The following is a 24,549-nucleotide window of genomic DNA, read 5'->3' on the forward strand; positions in this document are numbered from 1 at the left end:
CGCACGATATCGTGCAGAACACATTCGCATTCAAGTCAATGGAGGTTGTTCACACCTTTTGCGTTGTCACACGGGCAAAATCGCCTGTCGCACAAAAAGGTACAGGAGCTATTTTCGGGCGGTTATCTCACGATTTTGGTCCCATAGACATGTCTGCATTGAAAAACGTGCAAAAAGCTCAATCGCTTCTGTGTGAGCCAGACCTCAAGGTTAAAGTGACATTAAACCCTCAGATTTTTTAACATAAACCAATACTGTAATGTGTGCCTTACTGTAATCCATGGTTGTTTCCCTTCTCTTTGCTGCTCTTCCTTTTAAATCCGTATCTCTTGTCATGCTGGGGGAGAACTTCCATTTGCAGCTGAGTGCCTCTTCCTGTAGTGCTGGCTCAGGTTGCAAACCTACACACAGACACCATGTATCCATTTCAGAGACAAGGCAGTCAGCTGCAAAACAGAAGTTCTGCCCAGCATGAGAAGAGATACGGATTTAAAAGGAAGAGCAGCAAAGAGAAGGGAAACAACCATGGATAACAGTAAGGCACACATTACAGTTTTGTTTTATGTTAAAAATCTGAGGGTTTAATGTCTCTTTAACCCCTTCATGACTGAGCTAGTTTTCATTTTCTGTTCATAAATGACTGACACACTTCTTACATTTTTGCTGTGCGATTCCTCCACAGTAGTAATATACTTTCTTACTAAATGTACCCACACATATTATATATTGTTTTTTAGAGGACAGATAGGGGTATATAATTATATCAAACACGTGTAGCTAACGCCTCACTTAGTTTAAATAAAATTAAAAAAATGAGGAAAAAAACTAGAATAAAACACTTTTTTTTCACAAGTTTTGATTATTATTATTTTTTTTAGAATTTGTTATATTAATTATAGTATAATAAATATATTTATAATTTTTATTTTCCTAATTTTGTTTTACACTTTATTTTTTTTACACTATGACTGCTTGATAAATGAACTTTTTAGGACGTACAGTGTACGTCTCCCGTCACGAAGGGGTTAAGGTGAAGTTGGAGCCCTTGTTCATGCTGTAAACTATTACCTGCATGAGAACATGTTCTAAAGCCTCCTTGAATAATCCATTAATAGTGGAGATTCCAGTGGTCCCCAGTAGTTTAGGAATAAGATGAGTGATAAGCCAATAAACACTATCAACGAGCAGCACTGCTGAGGCTTCAGGTCTGCTATGAAGGCCTCTTAATTTCAATCAAGGTCATATTGCCTATGGCACATTTGGACTTATAAGGTAAAATATCATCATATGCTTCTTTCAATGTTATGAATTTTAAACTTGTGCTATGTTTTTTAGAGAAGAAGCTGGCCGAGTTCTCTAAAAAGGTAGCTGTGAAGTCCAAACCTTTTTTGGTCTTACGGTCCTTAGAAGAAAAGTATGTGGTTGTCATGAAAAAGCTCCAGTTCGGTAAGACAGTGTGTTTTTCTATTAAATGTTTGTTACTTGTAAAAGATTAATACCAGCAGACAAATTGCCCTGGTTTTGTCGAGTTCACATGATTAAAGAACCTTACTTTTAAGGCGAGAGATGCAATAAGTTTTATTTAATTTGGGTAACCTAGATCAATTTTCCAAGTATAGAAGAATATACACCGATATTAACAAGTAATGAGAAAACAAGCTAATGCTGAAAAATGAGTATTCATAAGTGGATCTTGTATATGTTTATTTTAACTTTGGAACACTTAATTGAAAAATTACTTCCTGGGAAAACAGCAAAAGTTTACGTCATTTTTTTTTTCCTTAGCAACCTACTCCCATTATTTGCAGTAATGGTTACAGTAGGTGGTAGTATGACCAGTTTAACACATACGTTATTAGTCTTTTGACTGGAGTTCTGTACTGTTTGGAGTTATGATATACCGAATGTATTATACTCACTTTGCTGTCCAATTAAAAATATTTATACATTTGTACAGTATAAAGCCCAATAGAAATTTCTCTTTTTTCCCCCTCTGCAGTCCTCTAATGATGCATGTTATCAGCTAGGTTAAGCTTGGACATGCTTATATTAATCTTTTCTCTCAGTGGAAATGTGCTGCCTGCCCTCCTACTTAAAGGAGAACTATGAGGTGAGTGATTTACACTCATCCTCATAGTTAGAGCCAAAGTGTGACATTGAAACTGTCACACATCGGCTCTATTGATCGGGAAGTGAGCAAACACATACCGTCGCTCGATCACTTCCCAATTATCTACCCGCAGTGAGCGGTGACTGTTAGTCCCCGCAGGGATTCCCCCTCTCCGATCCTCCAGCCCTGACTGGAGGAACGGACGGGAGATGGGGCGGGCACAGCTGGCTCTGCCTCTAGATAGGTAGAGCCCAATGTCTATTAGCCAGCTAGGTGGATCTCAACAGTATTGTCTGGATCTGTCCCGGCTGCGGTGCTCTCAGTGTATAGCGAGCAATAGCCCGCTATATGCTGAGCTTTGGGTCACGGGAGGACGCTAGTATATGTTTTCCCTGACCCTAAAGAACTATGGGATAAAAAGGTTACCCCATAATTCTCTGTTAACTGTTGTGTGTTGGCATAGATGAACAGTCGCACCCCTATTCACAATTGTCTCACACATACTTGTAGCACTGAGGAAGAATGACCGTGTGTCTCACCAAGTCTGTTAGATGAAGGAGTGCTCCAATGTAGTATCTCTTAGTTAGCAATGTGAGCAGCAACATTTTAATTTGTTGAACTCTGGAGTTTGGGTTGCACCCGGTATTCATAATTATTTTTTATAAATTATGCAATTTATTATTACTGTGGTGTAGATAATGTAGATAGAATCATAGAAGGCTGCAGGACTGAGAATCATGTAAGTAAATCTGCTTTTTTTTTTTCCCCTAAACAAAATGAGCTATTAACTCATGGGGGGTAGCCCCACTGCAGAGAGAGGAATGAGAAGGAGCTTTGCAGCCAGGTCACTGCATATAAAACTTTTTAAAAACTGGCATTCAGAAAGCGATTTATTAAAGGAGAGCTATGGGGTTAGGGCTTTTCCCCATAGTTCTCCTTAGATTCATGGGAGGACACAAACTAGCGTCCTCCCGTCACCCTAGGCTCAGTATACTGCGAGCTGTAGTTCGCGGTATACTGAGGCGCCGCAGTATACCGCGAGCTGCTGCTCGCGGTATACTGAGACACCGCAGCTGAAGCCGATCCCGACAATTATGTCTGGATCCGCCCAGCTGCGGGACTGACAGCTGGCTCTGCCTATCTAGAGGCAGAGCCAGCTGTAAACGCCCCCCTCCCCGTCCGTTCCGCCAGTCAGCGCTGATCTACTAAGCCGACCTGTGACAAGTCTCATTGTCACAGGTCGGCTAGAACTAAGGAGGTGAGTGAAAAGCACTCACCTCATAGTTCTCCTTTAAATAATGTATGCAGGGAGGATCAGAGCAAAGAACAGCCAACATTTAACAGCTGCCTTATTACTTTAAGATGCTTAACAGTTTTGATGAAAAAAAAACTTTGGCTAATATATTTTCTTCTATGTATTACAGATACTTTTGAGATGGTATCTGAAGATGATGATGGAAAACTGATGTTTAAAGTAAATTACCATTACATGTCTCAGGTGAAAAATGCAAGTGATGCAAACAGTGCTGCACGAGCACGGCGTCTCGCCCAGGAGGCTGTAACACTTTCTACTTCGTTGCCTCTGTCATCTTCATCCAGTGTCTTTGTCCGATGTGACGAAGAAAGACTAGACATTATGAAGGTAATTCTGATTTTATGCATAAAATGTTGTCATGCTATCTGTGTCTGTGTGTTTTTACTTCTGCTTAAGTTTGTAGTTTTTTTTGTACTTTCCGTTTTGTCTGTGTGGAATTGCATATATACATAGCATTATGAGATAAAGGTTTGTAGACACCGATGTGTTTTCAAGTGCCTAAGTAAGCCTAAACCTAGCATTAATGGAGGAATCCCCACTGCTAACTTTTATATTTAGGAATCTGATAGGATGCAGTCACTGTAAGGCTAATCATTTTTCAACCAGCTCAGTCCATGATTATTTTAAATATTGTGATGTTTAAAGACTAAAGCACATTTAAATTGCTGTTTCTAACCTACAGAAAATGAGTATGTCATAGAGATCTGCAGTACACCGACCATAAACTGAAAATCTGTAGCCTAACATTTTACCATCCAATTTGGCTAGTACAAGTCGGTAAAGAAGAACAAAATGGCCACGTGGTTTATCTAGCCTTTTTCATGTTTGTGGCAGAAGGAGACACCCACCAGCCAAACCTGTTAACACTAGGGTTTTTTTTTAATATTTAATTTTGTTTACGGAACACCCCCTAAATTCTCATATCCTGTATATGCGATTGGTGCAATGGTTTTCCCAGACACGTGCACAGAAGCATCACCTGTAATTAGAGTTGCATTTTAACAAAGATCTTGTAAGCAATGGTGAGGGTTACAAATTTTCTTAGTGTAACACTAGAGGCAAGTCAGGTGGTCATGATAAAGACGGAACCTTACACTTACCAGTCAGATGGGTGAAAGTGCAAGAAATGCTTACATCAGGATTTGCTAGTATTTTTTTTTGTGTGTTTTTTTTTTTTAACCTAGAGGATGATTCTGTGAAGGCAGGAATATAGGCACGCTCATTGCTGACTCTTATGTATGCATTTCATCCTTATCCTAGCTATTCATGATGGTCATAGAGCCTACACCTTTAAAAACAAGTGATCATTGACGGCTTTATTTTTTTTGTCCTCACAGGCTTACTTTAATAAACACTTGTTCTTTCTGTGTTGCAATTATTATACTCAATGCTGTTCCTATTTTCATCTCCAGGTTTTGATAACTGGTCCAGCAGACACTCCTTATGCCAATGGGTGTTTTGAATTTGATGTTTACTTCCCTCAAGATTATCCTAATTCTCCTCCTCTTGTAAATTTGGAGACAACAGGTGGCCATAGTGTCCGTTTTAATCCAAACCTTTACAACGATGGAAAGGTAAATGTTTTTTTTTTGTGATTGTTTGATGTGCATCTTTGTACATTAATGTATTGTATGGTTACATTAATGGAAGCTTATGTAATCGATTTTTGGGAAATTCACATCTTATCACAATGGTTAAGTGACATTTCTCTTCTATTCATTGAAGGACACAGCAAATATTGTAGATATGGAACCACAGGGTTATAGCGCTGCCTGCAGGATTAGAACGCTTGGCACAAAACAGAAAAAAAGACCTAGGGGGTGACCTCTGCTGGTGGCCAACCTCCCACCGGCTGACCATAGCCCCAGTTTAACACAACACCACACAAGTGTCCTACAGGGGGACATTCTGTGACATACATTGGGACAAGACTCCTTTGTCGCTGGACAGGAAAATTCAAGTCAGGCGATGCGGGTCAGTTTACTTTGCTGGTCTCATTCCCTGGCTCTTCTGGCTGGAAAGTCCTTCTGGGCCCTTCTCGGATGGGGGGGGGTTTGTTCTTGGGCTCCTGGTTGACTCGGGGTCGGTGGATGTGGGAGGAATTGGCTCTTCCGATAAATGTGTTGCAACTTCAGGCGATTCTTTTGTCTTCTGGTAAGGGTCCAGACTGACATCGCCACAGCTGGCTTACATCAGTCATTAAGGGGGCACAAGAAGCAAGGCCGCGGCGAGGGAAGTGTCCAAGATTCTTTCTTGGGTGAAAAGGCATGTTGCGGCAGTGTACTTTTCCGGGATCGACAACTGCCAAGCCAACTACCTCAGTCGCCAATCTTTCCAGGGGAGTGGTTGCTCCACCTGGGGGTGTTTCATCAGATTTCCCTGCAATGGGGGACGCCAGATGTGGATCTCTTGGTGTCTCATTTCAACAGGTAGGTGGACCAGTTAGTGGCCAAGACCAAGGATCAGTGGGCAGATTCTCTAGCATTTCCGTGGGACCCATCCACTCTAAATATAGGCTTTTCCGCCTGCGCAATTTCTGCCACATCATCTTAGCAGGATAGAGGACGAGGGGATTCCTGTTATACTAGTAGCTCCACACCGGCCGTGGAGCTTGTGGTTCGCAGGTGAGGTTTGTCTGGTAGCCAATGCCCCCTGTCATCTTTCTCTCCAACCAGACCTTTCTCAAGGTTCCATACAGTCACTGGCTTTAATGGCTTGGCTATTGAGAGACAGGGGTTTGTCCGATGGAGTGATCCCCACTAAGCTCAAGGCCCGCTAGGCTACTTTGCGTAAAATATATCATCGCACATGGAAAGTATATTTTGCTTGGTGTGAGTCCCTGAATGTTTCTCCACGTGTTCTTTTGGTGTCTATTTCTTGCCATTTCTTTAGCGTGGGGTAGATCAAGGATTAACTTCGAGTCCTATTGAGGGTCAAATTTCAGCCTTGGCCCTTTCAGCGGCCCTTGGCGTCCAGTTTCTTGGTTCACATGTTCGTTCAGGGAGTTTACAAATATTATGCTTCCCATCTGGTCTCCATTGCCTCCGTGGGTCCTGAATCTGGTGCCTTCCGTTTTGCAGGATTTTTCCTCCAAACATGGCGAGTCGTGTTAATTCCAAAGAGCTCAATTTTGGTCTCATCTGACCGCAGCACTTTCTCCCAATCCTTCTCTGAATCATTTAGATGTTCATTGGCAAATTTCAGACAGGCTTGTACATGTGTCTTCTTGAGGAGGGGGACCTTGCGGGTGCTGCAGGACATCAATCCATGGCAGTGTATCGTGTTACCAATGGTTTGTTTGGCGACTGTGGTCCCAACTGCCTTGAGATCATTCACAAGCTTCTATCATTTCATAAGTGTTTGCCATCATGTTTATCTTTGTTTCCTGTGTTAATGTCCAGTGAGTCCAGCCTTCAACACGTTTCGCCACAGCTTTTTCAGGAAGTTGGGAGAGAGCCTGTAAAGTATATTTAACAGAACTTATAATATGACTGAAGTTTATATCTAATACATGATTGCAATATTCAATTATAATGCAGTGTATCCAGTTAGATACCATTTTGGAAAAAACAGGATCCGGGGGGGTGTTATGCCTTGGGTCAATTTTTTGCCTTTTGGATTATGTTATTAATCTGCTGATCTTTTCTGTTCACAAATCATGTATTTTTAATACATAACAGCTACAATTTCTGTAATACTAACTAGTTGGTTTATACATGTGTAAATGTCCCAAGAAGTACGGATGTGAACCCTTAAAAGCCCCATTGAATTTGGTTTGTGGTTTAATTATTAGGGGTGTGGTGTCATGGTTCCTTGGGTGTTTTCAACCATCTCTGTATATGTGCTGACCCTACAAATTGTCTTTGAACTTCCTTACCTGAAAAATGCATTGTTCTGCTATATTTAGAAATGTTTCAACTGCACCTGTGCAGGTTACAACAGTGGCACACATGTTTATCTTAGCAGTTAAATGCTTAACAAACCAATTAAATGTAAAGCTGCCAAGGCATTTTATGGTCATGTGGCAGCTCTCATGAGATGTTTTCCATAGAAATCTTGCTGTTCAGGCACTTTAATATCTTCATTGCTTGTGGGACTGTTATCCAGCCAGAAAGGGTAGTTTCTGCAGTGCTAAGCAGATGTTGGTAAAATATAATAACCCTATTTTGGCAGCTCCGTTCCAATATATTTCATTTGTATTTTAGTGTAAAATTTATAAACTTTCAGATCTTTTCAGTGTATTCAGATTTTTAATTGAAGTGTAGCAGTGATGCTTTGGTTAAGGGGTTAAAAGATTAAACATCCCTCTACCTGTAGTCATATAATGCAGATAATTAACAATATTATGTTAAAGGCAAAATACCAAAGCTGGCCATACACCTAAAGATTTTCTACGGTTAGATGGGAAAAAGTTCAACAGATTCCTCTATCTACACTAAACTGTGTGGATGGAGCAATCTCCCACTGGGCCAAGCTTTAGTATCTTGTTAGTCGGCCCCGCTTGCTGTCAAAATACCAGTCTGATTGGATGCAGGCATTGTTCAGGTATTTTGACAGCAAGATGCTGAAGCTTGGCCCAGCGGTAGATTCCTCCAACCACACAGTTTAGTGTAGATGGCGGAATCTGTTGGACTTTTTCCATCTGACCATAGAAAATCTATAGGTGTATGGCCAGCTTTAAGAATCTGTCACTCATTTAGGACAAAGTGACAGTTTCATTTTATTGAGGATGCACGTACATCAGGTGACTGCTTGCTAAAACCTGCTTACAGACTTGCTGTCTCAGGGAAAGAGATGCCACTTAGTCACCCCTGGAAAGTCCTTTTTTTTGTGCCTAATTATTATTTAGATTTTATTAGCATAATCAAGATTTTGGTCCTAAAATGTTTGTCATAGCTCCAAATCTTGGATTACATAATAATTCAAAACATTGGTTGAGAGATTTAACCACTTGAGTCTCCAGGCCTTTCTTCCTGAATCGCCTTGGGTCGTGGAGAGTTTTCATTTCAGCTATGTGGCACTTCTGTGTGGCATAGCTTTTAGATTTTGTAATTTACCTTAATATAGTATACAATATTTTTTTCTTAGGACAGATGGGGCTTGAATTTTGTAGCAAATTTGAGTAGGATATATTTTTATTTTTGTTATCTTCCACATAGGAATTCTGAGGATTTTTATACTGTCAGGTTATATTGCTGCCTACAGGAGAAAAGGAGTGGGGGCAACCGTGAATGTTGTTTAGTGGCAGAGTGGTGACGATTTTGCTAGTTGCCTGGTGTGGGTTGTCCTATCCCTCCTTGATTAAGAGACATAGCACAAAAATTCAGGTCACAAATACAGAACACCTAATGTATGATTGTCAATAAACACTATGCATATCAATGCCATATCATTGATGTATAAGCTTGGCTGTGACAGATTTACCAAGTGCCGGGGGCTGCTGGGAGATTAGTTTGGGTCCTCCACACCTTTCTCTTGCACATAGAAGGGTGGACACTCTGAGTAATCAAGTACACTGCATTTGGCTGATGTGCGAAGCGGGCTCTGTATTGACTGGTTTGATGCTGATGGAAAGATTTTTTTGGATATCACAAATGCATCTGCATCACCGTTTAAGAATTTTTAACTCTGGTCTTGGGAGTGCCAGGGGCTGCTGGGAGGAGCTATCTTGTATTGTAAACAGTAATGCAGTTTGGTATGGCTGCTGCCATCTAGTAGCATAGTGTGACAGGCAGATCCTTTTCCATTCATGCCTAAAGCCCTGCACACAAGCTCATAGAACTCTGACTGTTAAACTGCTGTAGATTTTTATCTGCATCGGGTCAGATAGTCATCCCCCCTATAGCAATAACAAAAAGTGCAAAAAAATAAATATAAATAAAAAAATAAGTCACATATAAAAAAAGGGGGAAAAACTCCCCAAAATGTTTAACTCCCCCACCCCCACTTTTACGCGCCTATAAACGTAAATACGCGTCCGGTGCCCCAGCGCGCAAAAATTACAATTGCGCTACACATGTTACATATCGCCGCGAACGTCGCAGTGAGAGAAATCATTTTAGGGCCATCAATCACTGATAACACTAAACTGATGAGCGGTAACAGCTTTTAAAGCGTCGCCTATGGCCAATTATGGGTATTATCGTTTTTTGAGGTTTTGCGCGCGCGCACGCAATTTTAAGGCTTGACATGTTTGGTGTCTTTTTACCCGACGTGACCCCGTCTTTTATATTTTACCAAAAAATTGGGTAATAATAAATGTTTTATCATTTAATATAGGGGAAACTGTTTTTTTTTTTAAAAATTCGTATAGTAAAAAAATAAAAATCCCAATGGTGAATAAATACCACCAAAAGAAAGCTCTATCTGTCCCCAAAAAAGGGTATAAAATTAATTTTAGTACAGCGCTGCATGACGGAATAAATGTCAGTCAAAGTACCGCAGCGCTGAATACTGAAAAATGGCCTGGATGGGAAGGGGGTTTAACACCGCGGATGTCAACTGGTTAACAGTGTTCACCCCGTCACCCTGAGCCAATGGATTTACTTCTAGCTTTCTCTATAGTCACTCTATGTACTTTAGAGTGTACAGTACTGGCCAAGACCGTTTTACAGGCCTCCTTAATGCCTTTGGTATTGTAGTACATATAAGCAGTGGGGATTAGTTTGGGTCCTCCACACCTTTCTCTTGCACATAGAAGGGTGGACACTCTGAGTAATCAAGTACACTGCATTTGGCTGTTGTGCGAAGCGGGCTCCTTATTGACTAGTCCAGCCATCTTCTGGGGACCACCTCTGACCTATGGGTTACTACTAGGGATGCACCGATACTAGTATCGGTACCTGTGCCGATGCAGGGCATTGCCATGAGTTCTCATACTCGTGAAAATGCCCCGATTACTAAACACAGATACATGCCTTTTAATTTTTGCCTGTGGTTCTGCGCTTGCTGGAGACTTCACGGCAACCTTCTGGGGATCTTGCGGCACCTGTTTACAGCACTGGCCCGCACATCTCCCCCTCTACTGCAACGAGCGTCAGCCCGCACATCTCCCCATTACTGCAACGAGCGTCGGCCCGCACATCTCCCCTACTACTGCAACCAGCGCCACCCTGCACATCTTCCCCCCTACTACAACCAGCTCGGGCCCACACATCTCCCCCACATCTCCCCCACTTCGGCAATCAGCGCTGGCCCTGCTGGTCGTAGGGGACCAGGACCAGTAAATACACAGACTGAGCCGGCTGTGTAGAGATGGTCAGTGTGTGTATGGCACTACTACTACTGCAGGAGCAAAGGCTATTAGAAGAGGGACAGACACCCTTCATAGACGAGCACAGGAGCACTGCCTGTCAGCCAAGGTTTGTCTTCGGGTACATTCCCAAGGAACATATCCAATCTCCCATAATGAGTTATAAAACTACCTTATGTATGTCACAATCACTACAACTACACATCTGTTACTGTGAACTTGCTGGGATTTGTACTCAATAGTCGGTGCATTTCTGCATTGTGTATGATGTATTGCTGAGATTTGTAGTCCTCTATACTGATTGTATTCTGCATTCTGTAAACTATAATAAGACACACAAAAAAAAGCTATTGGTATGGTACTTGAAAAGTATTGGTACTCATACTTGGTCTGAAAAAATGGTATTAGTGCATCTCTCTAGTTACTACCATCTCTCTAGTTACTACCATCTTATTCCCCCCTTTGTTAAATCTGCCTGACACACTGGGCTTCTCTGGTTCAGTTTATTATCTCTTTGCGGGTCAGTTATTAGACTCTCTTCTTTCTGAAGTAGAAATTATTTAGACCAATTTCAATCTGTGGTTAAGCTATCTGATAATATATTTTCTCCTTATTGTGGCAGTCTGATTCACCCTTTACAGTAGTAGCATTTGCTGCCCATTTGTGTTTGTACATTGTTGTACCATGGAGTATGCATGGACAAATGGTTGTAATTATTCATTTTAACTGTGCCAGGCTGCTAAATGCTTCCTGTTTTTTGCCATCTCATGTATCTCCTGTCGGTGCTCATGCATGTGCACCCTAGTTGAGATGCTGGACTGGAAACTTCTTGTATCTGAATTGTTTGTTCCGCATGGCCTTCAAGGGTCAACGTCTCTTCAGATTGTATCTAGACACTGTTGTGTAGTTACTATTTACTGACGGCAAGAGCACCCATCTTCCTCAGCAGAAGAAGCCAGAGGAATAGATTGCTAAATTTTCCCCTTCTCTGTTGCAAAACGTTAATTTTGCTTCTCCACTTCCTTATGAAGACCCCCAAAGCCAGGTTCCTAGTAGACATGGAAGCCAGCAAGAAATGCAGAATTCATGAAATGTCTTTGATATTTGCATTTGGAACAAAATGAAACTTAAATGTCTAGTTCCTAGTTCACCCTCTGGATCTAGCACTCAAAGCCTACCATTTCCCACAACCAGGTATTTCTTGGCATGTGGGCGAGCCTCCACTTTCCAGAGTGGAGGGATGCTTAGACAACTTGAATCTCTGATTTTTGGGTGCAACATGGTGCCTGTTTCTTCAGCAAAGGTTTGATGCTTATGGAAAGATTTTTTTGGATATCACAAATGCATCTGTATCACCGTTTAAGAATTTTTAACTCTGGTCTTGGGAGAGGGAAGCTTTATATGCCTTATGGGAAAGATTAAACACTTTTAAGAGGTCTGTGTTCTAAAACTGTTGGCCTAACTCCTTTTCCCAGTAGCGTATGTATAGGAGTGTATTGGGTGCGGAATGAGATGTGTAGGCCCACTTTATGAAGGCACAATGCCTCAAAAGGTGTAAGGACTCTATCAATGTCACCCTGTCTGTTAAAACTGATACAGAAATCTATGTCATTTAAAGTAGGGATGCACAAATACCAACTGTCCCAGACCAGTACAAGTACCGATATTTTTCCTCAATTGCTGATACCAATTACCAATTTTTTTAATTTTTTTTTTTTAGTCTCATCTTACAGTTTTTTTTCTAAATCAATACAGACTAAAGCTTTCCCACAAATATCCACACTCCTAATTCTTCCCTAAATATTGTAATAGCTGCAGTGAAAAAGTAGTGACTTCACATGCATTGTAAACCAGAATACACCGCGCTATTTAAAATTAATCCACCGTGCTGTGTAATATATTCCACACTTTACAAACTGAAAGTCACTTCTTATGCATTAAAACAAATGTCCTTTTCAAATTCTCCCAATCCTGTGTTATACTGAATCTTGTGCTCCACTGCAACCAATAAAGTGCCTGTGGATCCAAATCTTCCCCCTTTCCCGACAGCAGATGGTCAATTCATGTGTATAGAGATGCCTCTTATGACAGTCACATGACTTCGAGAGTGGGGAAGGGCTTGGTGCTGTACATAAGAACATCGAAAGAGGGTAGGGCCCTTGGAGGTAATGTAGTCTGTATGATAGAAGATTTAGCAATCACATGTCCCAGGCACCTATTTGTGTACGTAATGTAAACAGTGTTGTGGTAGCCCCCACAAAGAGCTTCCAGAAGGGTGGGGAAAGCACATCCCCAGGTAACATCTTGCAGCACAGGATCTGGGGCATGTGGGTGAACCCTAATTGAGTAAATGGCATGTACAACAATAAAATCAAAATGTTTACATTAATGCTACATGTCCAGGTACAGAGTGATCTATGCAGGATTTGAATATTCCACCAAGGCAGAACCAAGGGCAGGATACAACCAGTGTCCAGGGTAGTGGCACACATTGCAAGAGAGAGATCCAATAGAGGGATGGACATAGGGTTATATAATTCCATTCCTCAGCCACTGGACCAACAAGGCCAAAGGTGAGAAGAAAGGCTCGCCCCTCCAGGACGTGGGACACAAAATACCATCATACTATGTAGTGTGCTGAGGGAGATTGAATCATGGGGTGTTTGTATCATGTGATGTACACAGCATGCCTAACACTTTTTAGGTGTTAAATTATTTTTATTGTGACACAAACGAGGAGGAAAAAAAAACAGAAATCCTGTGTACATAAGTTTTCAGCCCTTTACTGTGAAACACCAAAATAAGAGGGGCCAAGCAATTACCTTTAGAATTCCCATACTTATATCTAACTAAAGGGTCTCTCAGGCCTTGAACCTGACATAACACTGGCTGGGAAATATTAGGGTCCTAAAAGCCAGGAGTTCTATGAACCCTGGCATTCTTTATTTCCTCTGTCACCTGGTGCACCCAACAAGGTGTTGAAGGTGCTGGACACCATCAGCTTGAGCTTGCTGGGTCCAGTGGCCTCAGGCATGCCCCCCGGTCATATGTTGTTCCTTAGTGGCAATTCTCATGGCCGTCTGATGCCAGAGGTTATAACCACGCTGAGTGTCTACGATATTCTGCAACACAATAACCACAGTGACAAGGGTAGATGTGGTAGTCTCCATGGCTTTCAGGTGCTAATGTAAACGTCTCAGACCCTTGTTGAGATCAGCCAAGTCCTGAATGCAAGTCTTCCAGGTGCGAAAACATGGATTCTGTGTCCCGTTTAGTAGGGCAAAGGGAGTAATAGCACCTTAACATTTTATCAAATGCTGGGTTATTACTGTCTTGTCCAGCTTCTGGCAGAGTGCCCTTGTCTAACAAAATGTCAAGGTCAGGATGATTTGTTTGTAGCAGTGGAAAAGAGGCTTCCGAGTCCTCTGTACTGATTCTGAGGCCTGCAGGTGCAGCAAAAGAAGGTTCTAAATATGTTTCTTGGTGGTGGAAATGGCCGGTTGAATCCAGCCTCGACTCTTCCTCTTCCCATGTTTAAGAAATCGAGAGCTCGGAGGGTGATATTCCCAGCGTTTTCTTGGTCTAGGTGCAATAGCTTTTTCACATGCATCTGTGCAACGGCATAAGCAAGCCTCAATGTCTTCTATTTTTTTATCTCTCCTCTTCCTATTTCTCATCATCGCATGTTCTGCCTCCTCTTCCCAGTCAGCTCCGAGCCTTTTCTGCCCCTCCTAATTTTTGTGACTTTAAATTTGTTTACATTTTTTTAATGAATATTGTGTACCTTTTATCAATAATACCAACAGCCTTTGCATCTTTACTGTGCAAGTTGCGTTGCTTACATAGTTGGGAGGGGCTTTATAAAGACTGTATCAACAAGCACCAATCTAGAGCACATCGAAGCTCCTTTGATCTAGCTACAGTTTTTGTGAGTGTTTGCAACTTCTGTAATCCAGCCCAAGCAGCTGTGTCTATTTTTGAAACGTGCTTTATTTATACTGTTGTATTTTAACAATTCTCTTAAAATACATGACACCTAAGATAGCCAGAGCTAAAGTTATCTATTGGCACAGTGTTTCTCATCAGCAGAAGAGGGGGTTGGGGGATTTATTTAACAGTCAAGCAAAACAAACGACAAACGCACTCAACAATTTGTTACCAGTTGTACAGTAAGGTGCACACGAAATGGGCTTTGAACAGTAGAAATTAACAGTCAGTCTCAAACTATGTATCACTGCTAATGTTTTGCCTTGACTCACAATTGATTAATATATGTGAATATTATTTTGTTGTTAATTACATAACACAACATACATACATTATGCTGTTATGTTTATCTAAACCCCAAACATGTTTCTTTTTACTTTGCTGTCTGTGTCCCACTGATTAAATGTTACTGTCCTAGTGACTCAGCAGGGAGCAAGAGCAAATCTCTAGGGTGGCAACTACTTTGTCCATAAAAAAATATTGGGCTTTACATATATGCAACAATCTAAGTTAAATAGATGAAAAAATACATGCACAGATGTAATGTTGCTATTTTTTTTTTTTTTTTTTAAAGGTATGTTTAAGTATACTAAACACCTGGCATGGAAGACCAGAAGAGAAGTGGAATCCACAGACATCAAGTTTTTTGCAGGTGTGCCTTTACCTTTCCTTATAGTTGATATGGCGTATTCCTAATTTTATTTGTGTCTTCTTTCAGAATATACAACAGAACTCTGTCTTCTATTTATCTACTACATCAATTCACACAAAATGCCACACACAATTTGATAAGCTTGAGACCATAAGGGCCTGTTCACATGAGATCAGGTCCTGAACAGGTGCTGATCAGCAGACGTGGAGCTGCTGATGCAGTGCGTTTTTGATGCGTTTTCGGTCCAGATGCTAACAGTTAATTTTTTGTCAACGTTGATGACATAATAAGTGGAGCAAGAATACAATTTTTTCTTTTTTTCCCCCCTTAGCTGCATTGAGTTGCGTTTCCGTTCCATTTTCGTTGCGTTTTCGTTGCGTTTCATGCGCGTTCGTGCGTGACCGGACAAAATGTGACATGCAGTATTTTTTCTGTCGTAAGCTGAATGGACTGCGCACGTGAGAACTGGAGCCCATAAAACACATAGGGATACATTGGGATGCATTTTGAGTGCAGCAGGGTACGGAGCCGGTCAGCACACAAAACAGATGTCGTGTGAACAGGCCCTAAAGGGCTCTCAAACCAAAATGTAATCTGTTGATATTTATTTTGCTATAATGAGATGGAAAGAAACAAACATTGGGTCCTGGTCAGCTGTAGGCATAACAGAGCCAAGCACCGACTCTATTAACCCCTTCGTGACGGGAGACGTACAGTGTACGTCCCGTCACAAAGTGGCTATATGACTGGCCACATGTTGGTTCTCATGAGCTTGTTCGCAATTTGTTTGCTGTGCTGTCCACCACTCAATTGGACTGCTTTTGGATGTCCCAGTGTATGAGAATTATTTTCTCCTGTGACCTTTGTGTTACAGTAAACAGGATTTTTGAGTTAATTGGAGTACATTAAGGGACAAAGGGCCTTCTCTGTTTTTATGATCCGGTCCTACTATTTCTTTGCTACAAAACTGGAGCATGATGTGTGGCAGGAGTTATACTAGACTGTCTTACAGCTTTGTTTGCCTTGGTCCAATCACCTGAGACCAGCAGCATAACTCGGTGTAAAATAAATACTTATTCCTTTGTCCCTTTAGTGTACGCCAAGAAAAGCATTGTTCTGGCAAGTCGAAACTTTTTTTTCCTCACAAAAATCCCCCAACACATTTTTTTATTTTAATGGGGTTTTTTTGTTCTTTTAGATGGTGTCTGTTTTATTGTTTTTGTTTTTAGGTAAATGAAATGAAGAGTAGTTTTGTACTTAGCTTTTTATTTTTTTAATGTGGTGAGCACAAGCAAAAAAAAAAAGCTTGCCGCGAAAGCTCCCAATATTTTTCATAGCTGTCCTTTTTATCCTGTGCTGTTTTCAGGGCGAGCCCGTCATTGTGACAGCAAGAGGGTAGAGAGCACACAGAAGATTTACTGAAGATTTTTGAAGCTGCTTAGCTTATTGGTATCTTCTAGGGCAGTGGTGGCGAACCTTGGCACTCCAGCTGTGCCAAAACTAAAAATCCCAACATGCATCTGCCTCTGGGAGTTATGTATGTGGCTGTCAGAGCCTTGCAATGCCTCATGGGACCTGTAGTTCCAAAACAGGTGGAGTGCCAAGGTTCGCCACCACTGTTCTAGGGCTTCTTGACTGCAAAGGTTGTTAGGCCCCTATAGGAGAGCTCCATCCAAGATTTCAATTACACAGGGTCAGCCTTTTGTAACTGTCGGGGGGGGGACATTTTTCCACATAGAAAATTAAGGTTTCACTCATTGGAGACAGGTCCACAGTCTCTAATGAACGTAATTGATTTATTTTACATTTTTCGGGAGCATGTGTGAACAGAAAAGAAAAAAAAAAACAGCTGTCATATGATCGAATTGCTAAAAAAGGACGTTGGTACTGTTTATTTGTGAGTCTAAACCATGCTGTAATTATCTTTAACAAATACTTATCCTCTTACTCTTTACAGGTATTGGTGTCTGTCCAGTCCCTTATTCTTGTGTCCGAGCCCTACTTCAATGAGCCAGGATATGAGAGATCAAGGGGCACACCAAGTGGCACTCAGAGCTCCAGGGAGTATGATGGGAATATCAGGCAAGCAACAGTCAAATGGGCCATGCTAGAACAAATTAGAAACCCATCACCGTGCTTTAAAGAGGTTTGTTTCCACTGGGTTTTAATATCTATTTTTTTGTTTAACAGATTATAGAAATGTATTTTGGTGGGGGATTCAACAACCCACCCCTCTCTGCCTGTTTTATAGAATTTGTTGTTTCAGGCTACATTGTTAAATGAGCGTGCATTTTTTATGAGTTCAGGCTAGTGGTCCTTTCCATGTATGGCTTCAATTTATATTAATGCTGGCTCGGTGAAAATGCGCTAAAAGTTGCATCTTTTACCACTGTGCCCTGTTTCCTGTAAGTAAATGAAGAGTACAGTGGCCAGCACACTTTAGTCCTCTTTATTTTGTTGCCATCTGCACTGCTTATTGTCTGAATAAGTTGTACAAGTGTGCCTGACACCCTTGTCCTCTTTCTCAGAAAGGTGGAAAAGTAAGATAAATCCAGATGAACATAGCCTGGCCGGTGAGGCAATTGCTCACTGCAAGCAGATAATGACTTTTACAAAGTGCTAGTCTCTCCAGCTGCCTGCCTTTTGTGAACTGGATTTGATAGGAATACATTTTATGGCACATAGATCCACAGGCTTAAAGATGCAGGCACTAAATTAAATTACATCTCCCAATATCGTAGGATTGTTGGGTAACTGTTTTATTTCACAAATAACTACTTTAGTATTGGAGAAAATTTATAGATAATAAGAATAAAGAGTGGTCACTTTTTTTTTTCAGTATCCAGTCACAATTCATATTTTCTGTCGAATTATCTAGCTGACATCATTTGCACTCTCAAAAACAATGCAATTTATCTTAGTGAAACTAAACTCAGGAGTTCAATCTTAAAAAGGCTTTAAAGTACCTTAACAAAAATGTAGCTTATTTGTGTATCACAAAGCTATAGATCAGTGGTAACCAAACTCCGGCCCTCCAGCTGTGGTGAAACTACAAATCCCATGATGCATCTCTCTCTGGGAGTAATGCCTGTGGCTGTGAGAATCTTGCAATGCCTCATGGGATTTGTAGTTCCACCACAGCTTGAGGGCCCGAGTTTGGATACCCCTGCTATAGATCCTCAAATCATCTCTGAATTTGTGCGGACGCACTCCTTCGTTCTGGAGAGTGACTGTTCATGTTCCTCATGTTCCCTGTGTGTGTTGTGAAGTAGCCACCACTCCAAGCTCGCTCCCATGATGGACTGCTATCTCGATACAGATTAATATTAAATGTGGGATTGTAGTCTATCACGGGGGCGAGCTTGGAGCAAAATTTGCAACTCTTCTCAAGGAAGGACAGGGTCAGCATGAATTTGGAGATGATTTGAGGATCTACAGGTAACACACTCTTCTTTCCACCATTTGTATGAGAACACATTAGCCCCACTGATCTTTATTGCTTCTGACGTGGGGATCCTCCCTGGTTGGTCTTGGATGCCCCCCTTCAGTGAGCTGGCCACCTGCTATCTGAACTTGTCCTGCTACCAGCAGCCGGTTTGCAAGTATTCAAGACCTAGACTTGAGCTCTGTATACCTTACAGTTCAACATAAGTTTGGTAGAGAAGAATGTCATCAGCACACCAAAACCTTTTTAGGATAATCAATTGTTCATTTTATTGAACAGATTGTCAGTTGAAAAACAAGCGCTTTTGGGACCTTGCAGGGTCCCTTCATCAGGCTCAAGTCGCCAAGGAGTCGATGGCTACTGACCTTCAAACTTCGTGTGGCCTTCAGATTGGCACAATATCAGTGCGTAGAGAGCTTCATGGAATGGGTTTCCATGGCTGAGCAGCTGCATCCAAGTCTTACATCACCAAGTGCAATGCAAAGAGTCGGATGCAGTGGTGTAAAGCATGCCGCCACTGGACTCTAGAAAAGTGGAGACGTGTTATCTGGAGTGATGAATCACGCTTCTCTGACAATCCGATGGACGTGTCTGGGTTTGTCCGGGAGAACGGTTCTTGCCTGACTGCATTGTGCCAAGTGTAAAGTTTGGTGGAGGGGGGATTATGGTGTAGGGTTGTTTTTCAGGGGTTTGGCTTGGCTCCTTAGTTCCAGTGACGGGAACTCTTAAGGCATCAGCATACCAAGACATTTTGGACAATTTCATGCTCCCAACTTTGTGGGAACAGTTTGGTGCATAAACACATGGATGCGCGAGTTTTGGGCAGAGGAACTTGACTGGCCTGCACGGAGTCCTGGCCTCAACCCGATAGAACACCTTTGGGATGAATTCGAGCGGAGACTGTAAGCCAGGCCTTCTCGCCCAACATCAGTACCTGGCATACACACAGATCAATTCAATATCTCTATAGATATGTTTATTGAAAAATGTTACGACATGTCAGAAGCTGAAGGTAGCGTGTCGGGGCCTCGCAGGGACCCTTCATCAGAGCGACACAGTGACAACATGTTTAATTGAAGGGTCCCTGAAACGCTAGCTTCAGCTTCTAATGACATGTGACATTTTTAAATAAACATATCTAAGAGATATTGAATTCATCTGTGTGTGCGCCAGTGACCTGTTGAGACTATTCTGAGCTTTGCACGGCGCCATCCGTGTGATCACCAGAGCACCACCGCCATTGGAAGGTTGCAGACCGTAAGGAGTGCAGGTGGTTCTTCGAAACAACATCATTACCTGACCTCACAAATGTGCTTCTGGATGAATGGTCAAAAATTCCCATAGACACACTCCTAAACCTTGTGGACAGCCTTCCCAGAAGAGCTGAAGCTGTTCTAGCTGCAAAGGGTGGACCAACTCAATATTGAACTCTATGGACTAAGACTGGGATGCCATTAAAGTTCATGTGCGTGTAGCACCCTCTGCTATGTCACTACTAAATTTAGTGTATATCTGGACTGTAAGCAGTCTGGACGCTGATTGCTCTGAGTTCTGCAGGATTCCCTGAGTCTGGTGGATTGATTGCTTCCCCCTGTTGCTGGGTTGGGGCCTCAGCCACAGGGAGGATCCATCCTTAGACTGTGATTATGCATCTCACTCTTACCAATCCCTGAGCAGGCTGACTCAGATGTATGGCTGGAGGAAGGTGATAAAGGTTTGAGGACACCTTCCAGAACTCTCTCCCCTGGGGTCCTCCCTGGGAGGAGGTCTGTGTGCTACAGGGTGTCTGGTCTAGGCCTCAGCATGTGGCAGATGCTGGGGGCCCAGAGAACTTAGATGCTACTGGAAAGGAACCTGATGGAAGCTGGGCTGGAGGTGGAATATGCCTATGGAAGAGTGTCACAGAGGAGTTGGTGAGAGCTACTGAGCACATGTGACAGGTTCACCCTGAGCACATGTGACAGGTTCACCCTGAGCACATGTGACAGGTTCACCCTGAGCACATGTGACAGGTTCACCCTGAGCACATGTGACAGGTTCACCCTGAGCACATGTGACAGGTTCACCCTGAGCACATGTGACAGGTTCACCCTGAGCACATGTGACAGGTTCACCCTGAGCACATGTGACAGGTTCACCCTGAGCACATGTGACAGGTTCACCCTGAGCACATGTGACAGGTTCACCCTGAGCACATGTGACAGGTTCACCCTGAGCACATGTGACAGGTTCACCCTGAGCACATGTGACAGGTTCACCCTGAGCACATGTGACAGGCGTGAAAGGGTCTGGATAAGTCGTGGATAACGTTATGCTGCCTGTAACATCGTTCAGCATGACCGGTTTGGAGGTGGGTCAGTGATGGTCTGGGGAGGTATATCCGTGGAGGGACGCACAGACCTCTACAGGCTAGATAATAGCACCCTGACTGCCATTAGGTATCGAGATTAAATCCTTGGACCCATTGTCAGACCCTACGCTAGTGCATTGGGTCCTAGGTTCCTCCTGGTGCACGACAATACCCGGCCTCATGTGGCAAGAGTATGCAGCCAGTTCCTTGAGGATGAAGGAATTGATAGCATTGAATGGCCCCCACGCTCACTTGACCTGAATCCAATAGAACACCTCTGGGACATTGTCTCGGTCCATCCGACGCCGCCAGGTTGCACCCACCTCAGTCTGTTCAGGAGCTCAGTAATAATCTGGGAGGAGTTACCCCAGGACACCATGCCTCGTCTCATATGAGCATGCCCCGACATTGTCAGGCATCCATACAAGCACGTGGGGGCCATTCAAACTAATGAGTACCATTTTGAGTTGCTGCAATGAATTTTCAGCACAATGGATTAGCTTGCTGCATCATATGTTCACTTTGATTTATGGGGTGTCTTTGAATTCAGCCCTCTGTAGGTTGATAATTTTTCATTTCCATCAAACGACGTGGCATCCTTTCGTTCCCAACACATTACCCAGTCCGGTATACAGTAGATATCCAGCATGATATTTTTCCCCATTGAGATCTGATGTGTTTTCAAAGTGTTCCTTTAATTTTTTTTGGTGTGTGTATATCTATATATAGTGTGCGTGTGTGTGTGTGCATATATCTATATATTATATATTTTATTTACTCTTTCTGACCTAGTGAATGTTCCCAACTATGCACCACTGAAGTTAGTTTGACATTAGCAATACATTTTCTTGGCCATTTTCCCATATCTAATTGAGTCTAAAGGTGCATGAGTGTCGGAAGCCCAGAGGTATGATTGATACCTTCTTGCCCCTCTCCACCACAGAATTAGTAGTGTGAAATATTAATACCTTTTTTAAGACTACAGTGATGTATCTTTCTAGTTTGTTTTTTTTTGTTTGTTTTTTTACAACTAGCAATAAATATGGTAAGCTTTTCCTTCTTGATAGACAAAAAAGCTATTTATAATGTACCTACATAAATCTCAGTTAATTGGACTAATTTCCACTTTACTCCTTTATTAAGATGAAGGAATTGATAGCATTGAATGGCCCCCACGCTCACTTGACCTGAATCCAATAGAACACCTCTGGGACATTGTCTCGGTCCATCCGACGCCGCCAGGTTGCACCCACCTCAGTCTGTTCAGGAGCTCAGTAATAATCTGGGAGGAGTTACCCCAGGACACCATGCCTCGTCTCATATGAGCATGCCCCGACATTGTCAGGCATCCATACAAGCACGTGGGGGCCATTCAAACTAATGAGTACCATTTTGAGTTGCTGCAATGAATTTTCAGCACAATGGATTAGCTTGCTGCATCATATGTTCACTTTGATTTATGGGGTGTCTTTGAATTCAGCCCTCTGTAGGTTGATAATTTTTCATTTCCATCAAACGACGTGGCATCCTTTCGTTCCCAACACATTACCCAGTCCGGTATACAGTAGATATCCAGCATGATATTTTTCCCCATTGAGATCTGATGTGTTTTCAAAGTGTTCCTTTAATTTTTTTTGGTGTGTGTATATCTATATATAGTGTGCGTGTGTGTGTGTGCATATATCTATATATTATATATTTTATTTACTCTTTCTGACCTAGTGAATGTTCCCAACTATGCACCACTGAAGTTAGTTTGACATTAGCAATACATTTTCTTGGCCATTTTCCCATATCTAATTGAGTCTAAAGGTGCATGAGTGTCGGAAGCCCAGAGGTATGATTGATACCTTCTTGCCCCTCTCCACCACAGAATTAGTAGTGTGAAATATTAATACCTTTTTTAAGACTACAGTGATGTATCTTTCTAGTTTGTTTTTTTTTGTTTGTTTTTTTACAACTAGCAATAAATATGGTAAGCTTTTCCTTCTTGATAGACAAAAAAGCTATTTATAATGTACCTACATAAATCTCAGTTAATTGGACTAATTTCCACTTTACTCCTTTATTAGCAGCTTGCATACTTCTCTGTAATGGAGAATGAAAATGACTTATTACCGACATAACAATTAGCAAAAAAATAGTCCAACGCATTTAGATGAACTTGATATACAATTACAGTCTAATACATGCCAATAAAGTAAAATCAAGGGAAGGCCTAACTAGCAAAGAATGTAGGCATATATATAGGAACATATCAACAGTTTTGTGAAATCCATTCTCTTTCAAGTGTATTTAGTTCTGCATCTATGACTGATCAGAATTGCTATTTATTGAACACATGGCAATGGATCTGTTCACTTACATCTTTAATAGAATTAGACTGGAGATTGGTGGATCCATTTACCTGCAACCATAAGTTAGTAGTTGTGTAAATGCAGCGTTGCAATGATTGTCATGAGTGCAGTATACATTTAAACGTTATCTGCAGAATTTGTCCATCTCCACTAGTAGTTTCCCTGTGTGTCAACCAATTTTCATGGATGTGAAATGGGAACCACAATTTTTTCAAAGTATACATCAACATGTCCATGTGGCTCTTTTACCCTCACTTGTTTTGCTCCTACATAATATGAATGTTCTGTACTCTGTACTTGCCATACTGTAAGTGATTACTTCTGTACTTTCTACGGGCCGTGTTTGGAGTATTCAGAGAGTATCATGGTACCCAGGATTACAGTAAAATTATAACATCATAAAACCCGGAGGGCTCCTGGGGTACTTTGGAAGTGAGTAAACGAGCAAGTACCTCTGGGCTAAAATTTACTAGTATTGCAAAAGTCCTTGAGCACACTAAAGATAGAAAATCAGCAGGGCAAACAATGTACGTGGCCATACTGTGCTGCACAGTTGGTGTGGCTTAAAAGGCTTTGGTTAAATAGAGCCAAAGTCTATGTTTTATATACACTGCACGCATAATGCAGTTCTTGTACCCCACAAAATATGCATTAAGTACTGTCACAAGTGAGAGTCTTACAGATGCAACTCTTTTAAAAAATGGTCTTTTAGTAAAGAGGAAACACTTCCATTACGTATGCTCTTCTGAACATGGAATCTAGACAGAATGAACACTGTCCTAGTCTCTTTTAAAGTAGCCACATTAAAATATTTGGTGACTACTTGGCAACCAGCAACTGCTGAACTGTGAATCAACTTTTTGTGTGCAGCTGGTTGGGGCAGCTCTCAGATACATTGGCAGAATCCCCCATTGAGAAAAATAGGTTTTTAATATACATATATAGGCTCTAGGTTAGATTTCTGTTTCCATTAAAAGGAATTGGTGTTATTAATTTTTATGTTCCTAAAAGTGATTTTTGCTTTTAATTCCAAAGTTGTAAATCTGTTTAGTCTAGTAAAGTATATTTAAAGCCAACATTT

The 24,549-nt window shown here is 41.7% G+C and overlaps 1 protein-coding gene across 1 annotated transcript in view; it reads left to right on the forward strand.

Annotated features, from left to right (window-relative positions):
* Positions 1 to 24,549, forward strand: part of BIRC6 (baculoviral IAP repeat containing 6) — a 258,916-nt gene that overhangs the window by 225,936 nt on the left and 8,431 nt on the right. Inside the window, exons 70-74 of the mRNA XM_018552891.1 lie at positions 1,336 to 1,446; positions 3,535 to 3,752; positions 4,838 to 4,999; positions 15,239 to 15,316; positions 17,274 to 17,462. Of these exons, the coding sequence (XP_018408393.1) occupies positions 1,336 to 1,446; positions 3,535 to 3,752; positions 4,838 to 4,999; positions 15,239 to 15,316; positions 17,274 to 17,462 (758 nt within the window). The remainder of the gene's footprint in view (positions 1 to 1,335; positions 1,447 to 3,534; positions 3,753 to 4,837; positions 5,000 to 15,238; positions 15,317 to 17,273; positions 17,463 to 24,549) is intronic.

Source organism: Nanorana parkeri, unplaced genomic scaffold, assembly GCF_000935625.1.
Source record: "Nanorana parkeri isolate BGI_ZX_2015 unplaced genomic scaffold, ASM93562v1 scaffold100, whole genome shotgun sequence".
Taxonomy (NCBI): domain Eukaryota; kingdom Metazoa; phylum Chordata; class Amphibia; order Anura; family Dicroglossidae; genus Nanorana; species Nanorana parkeri.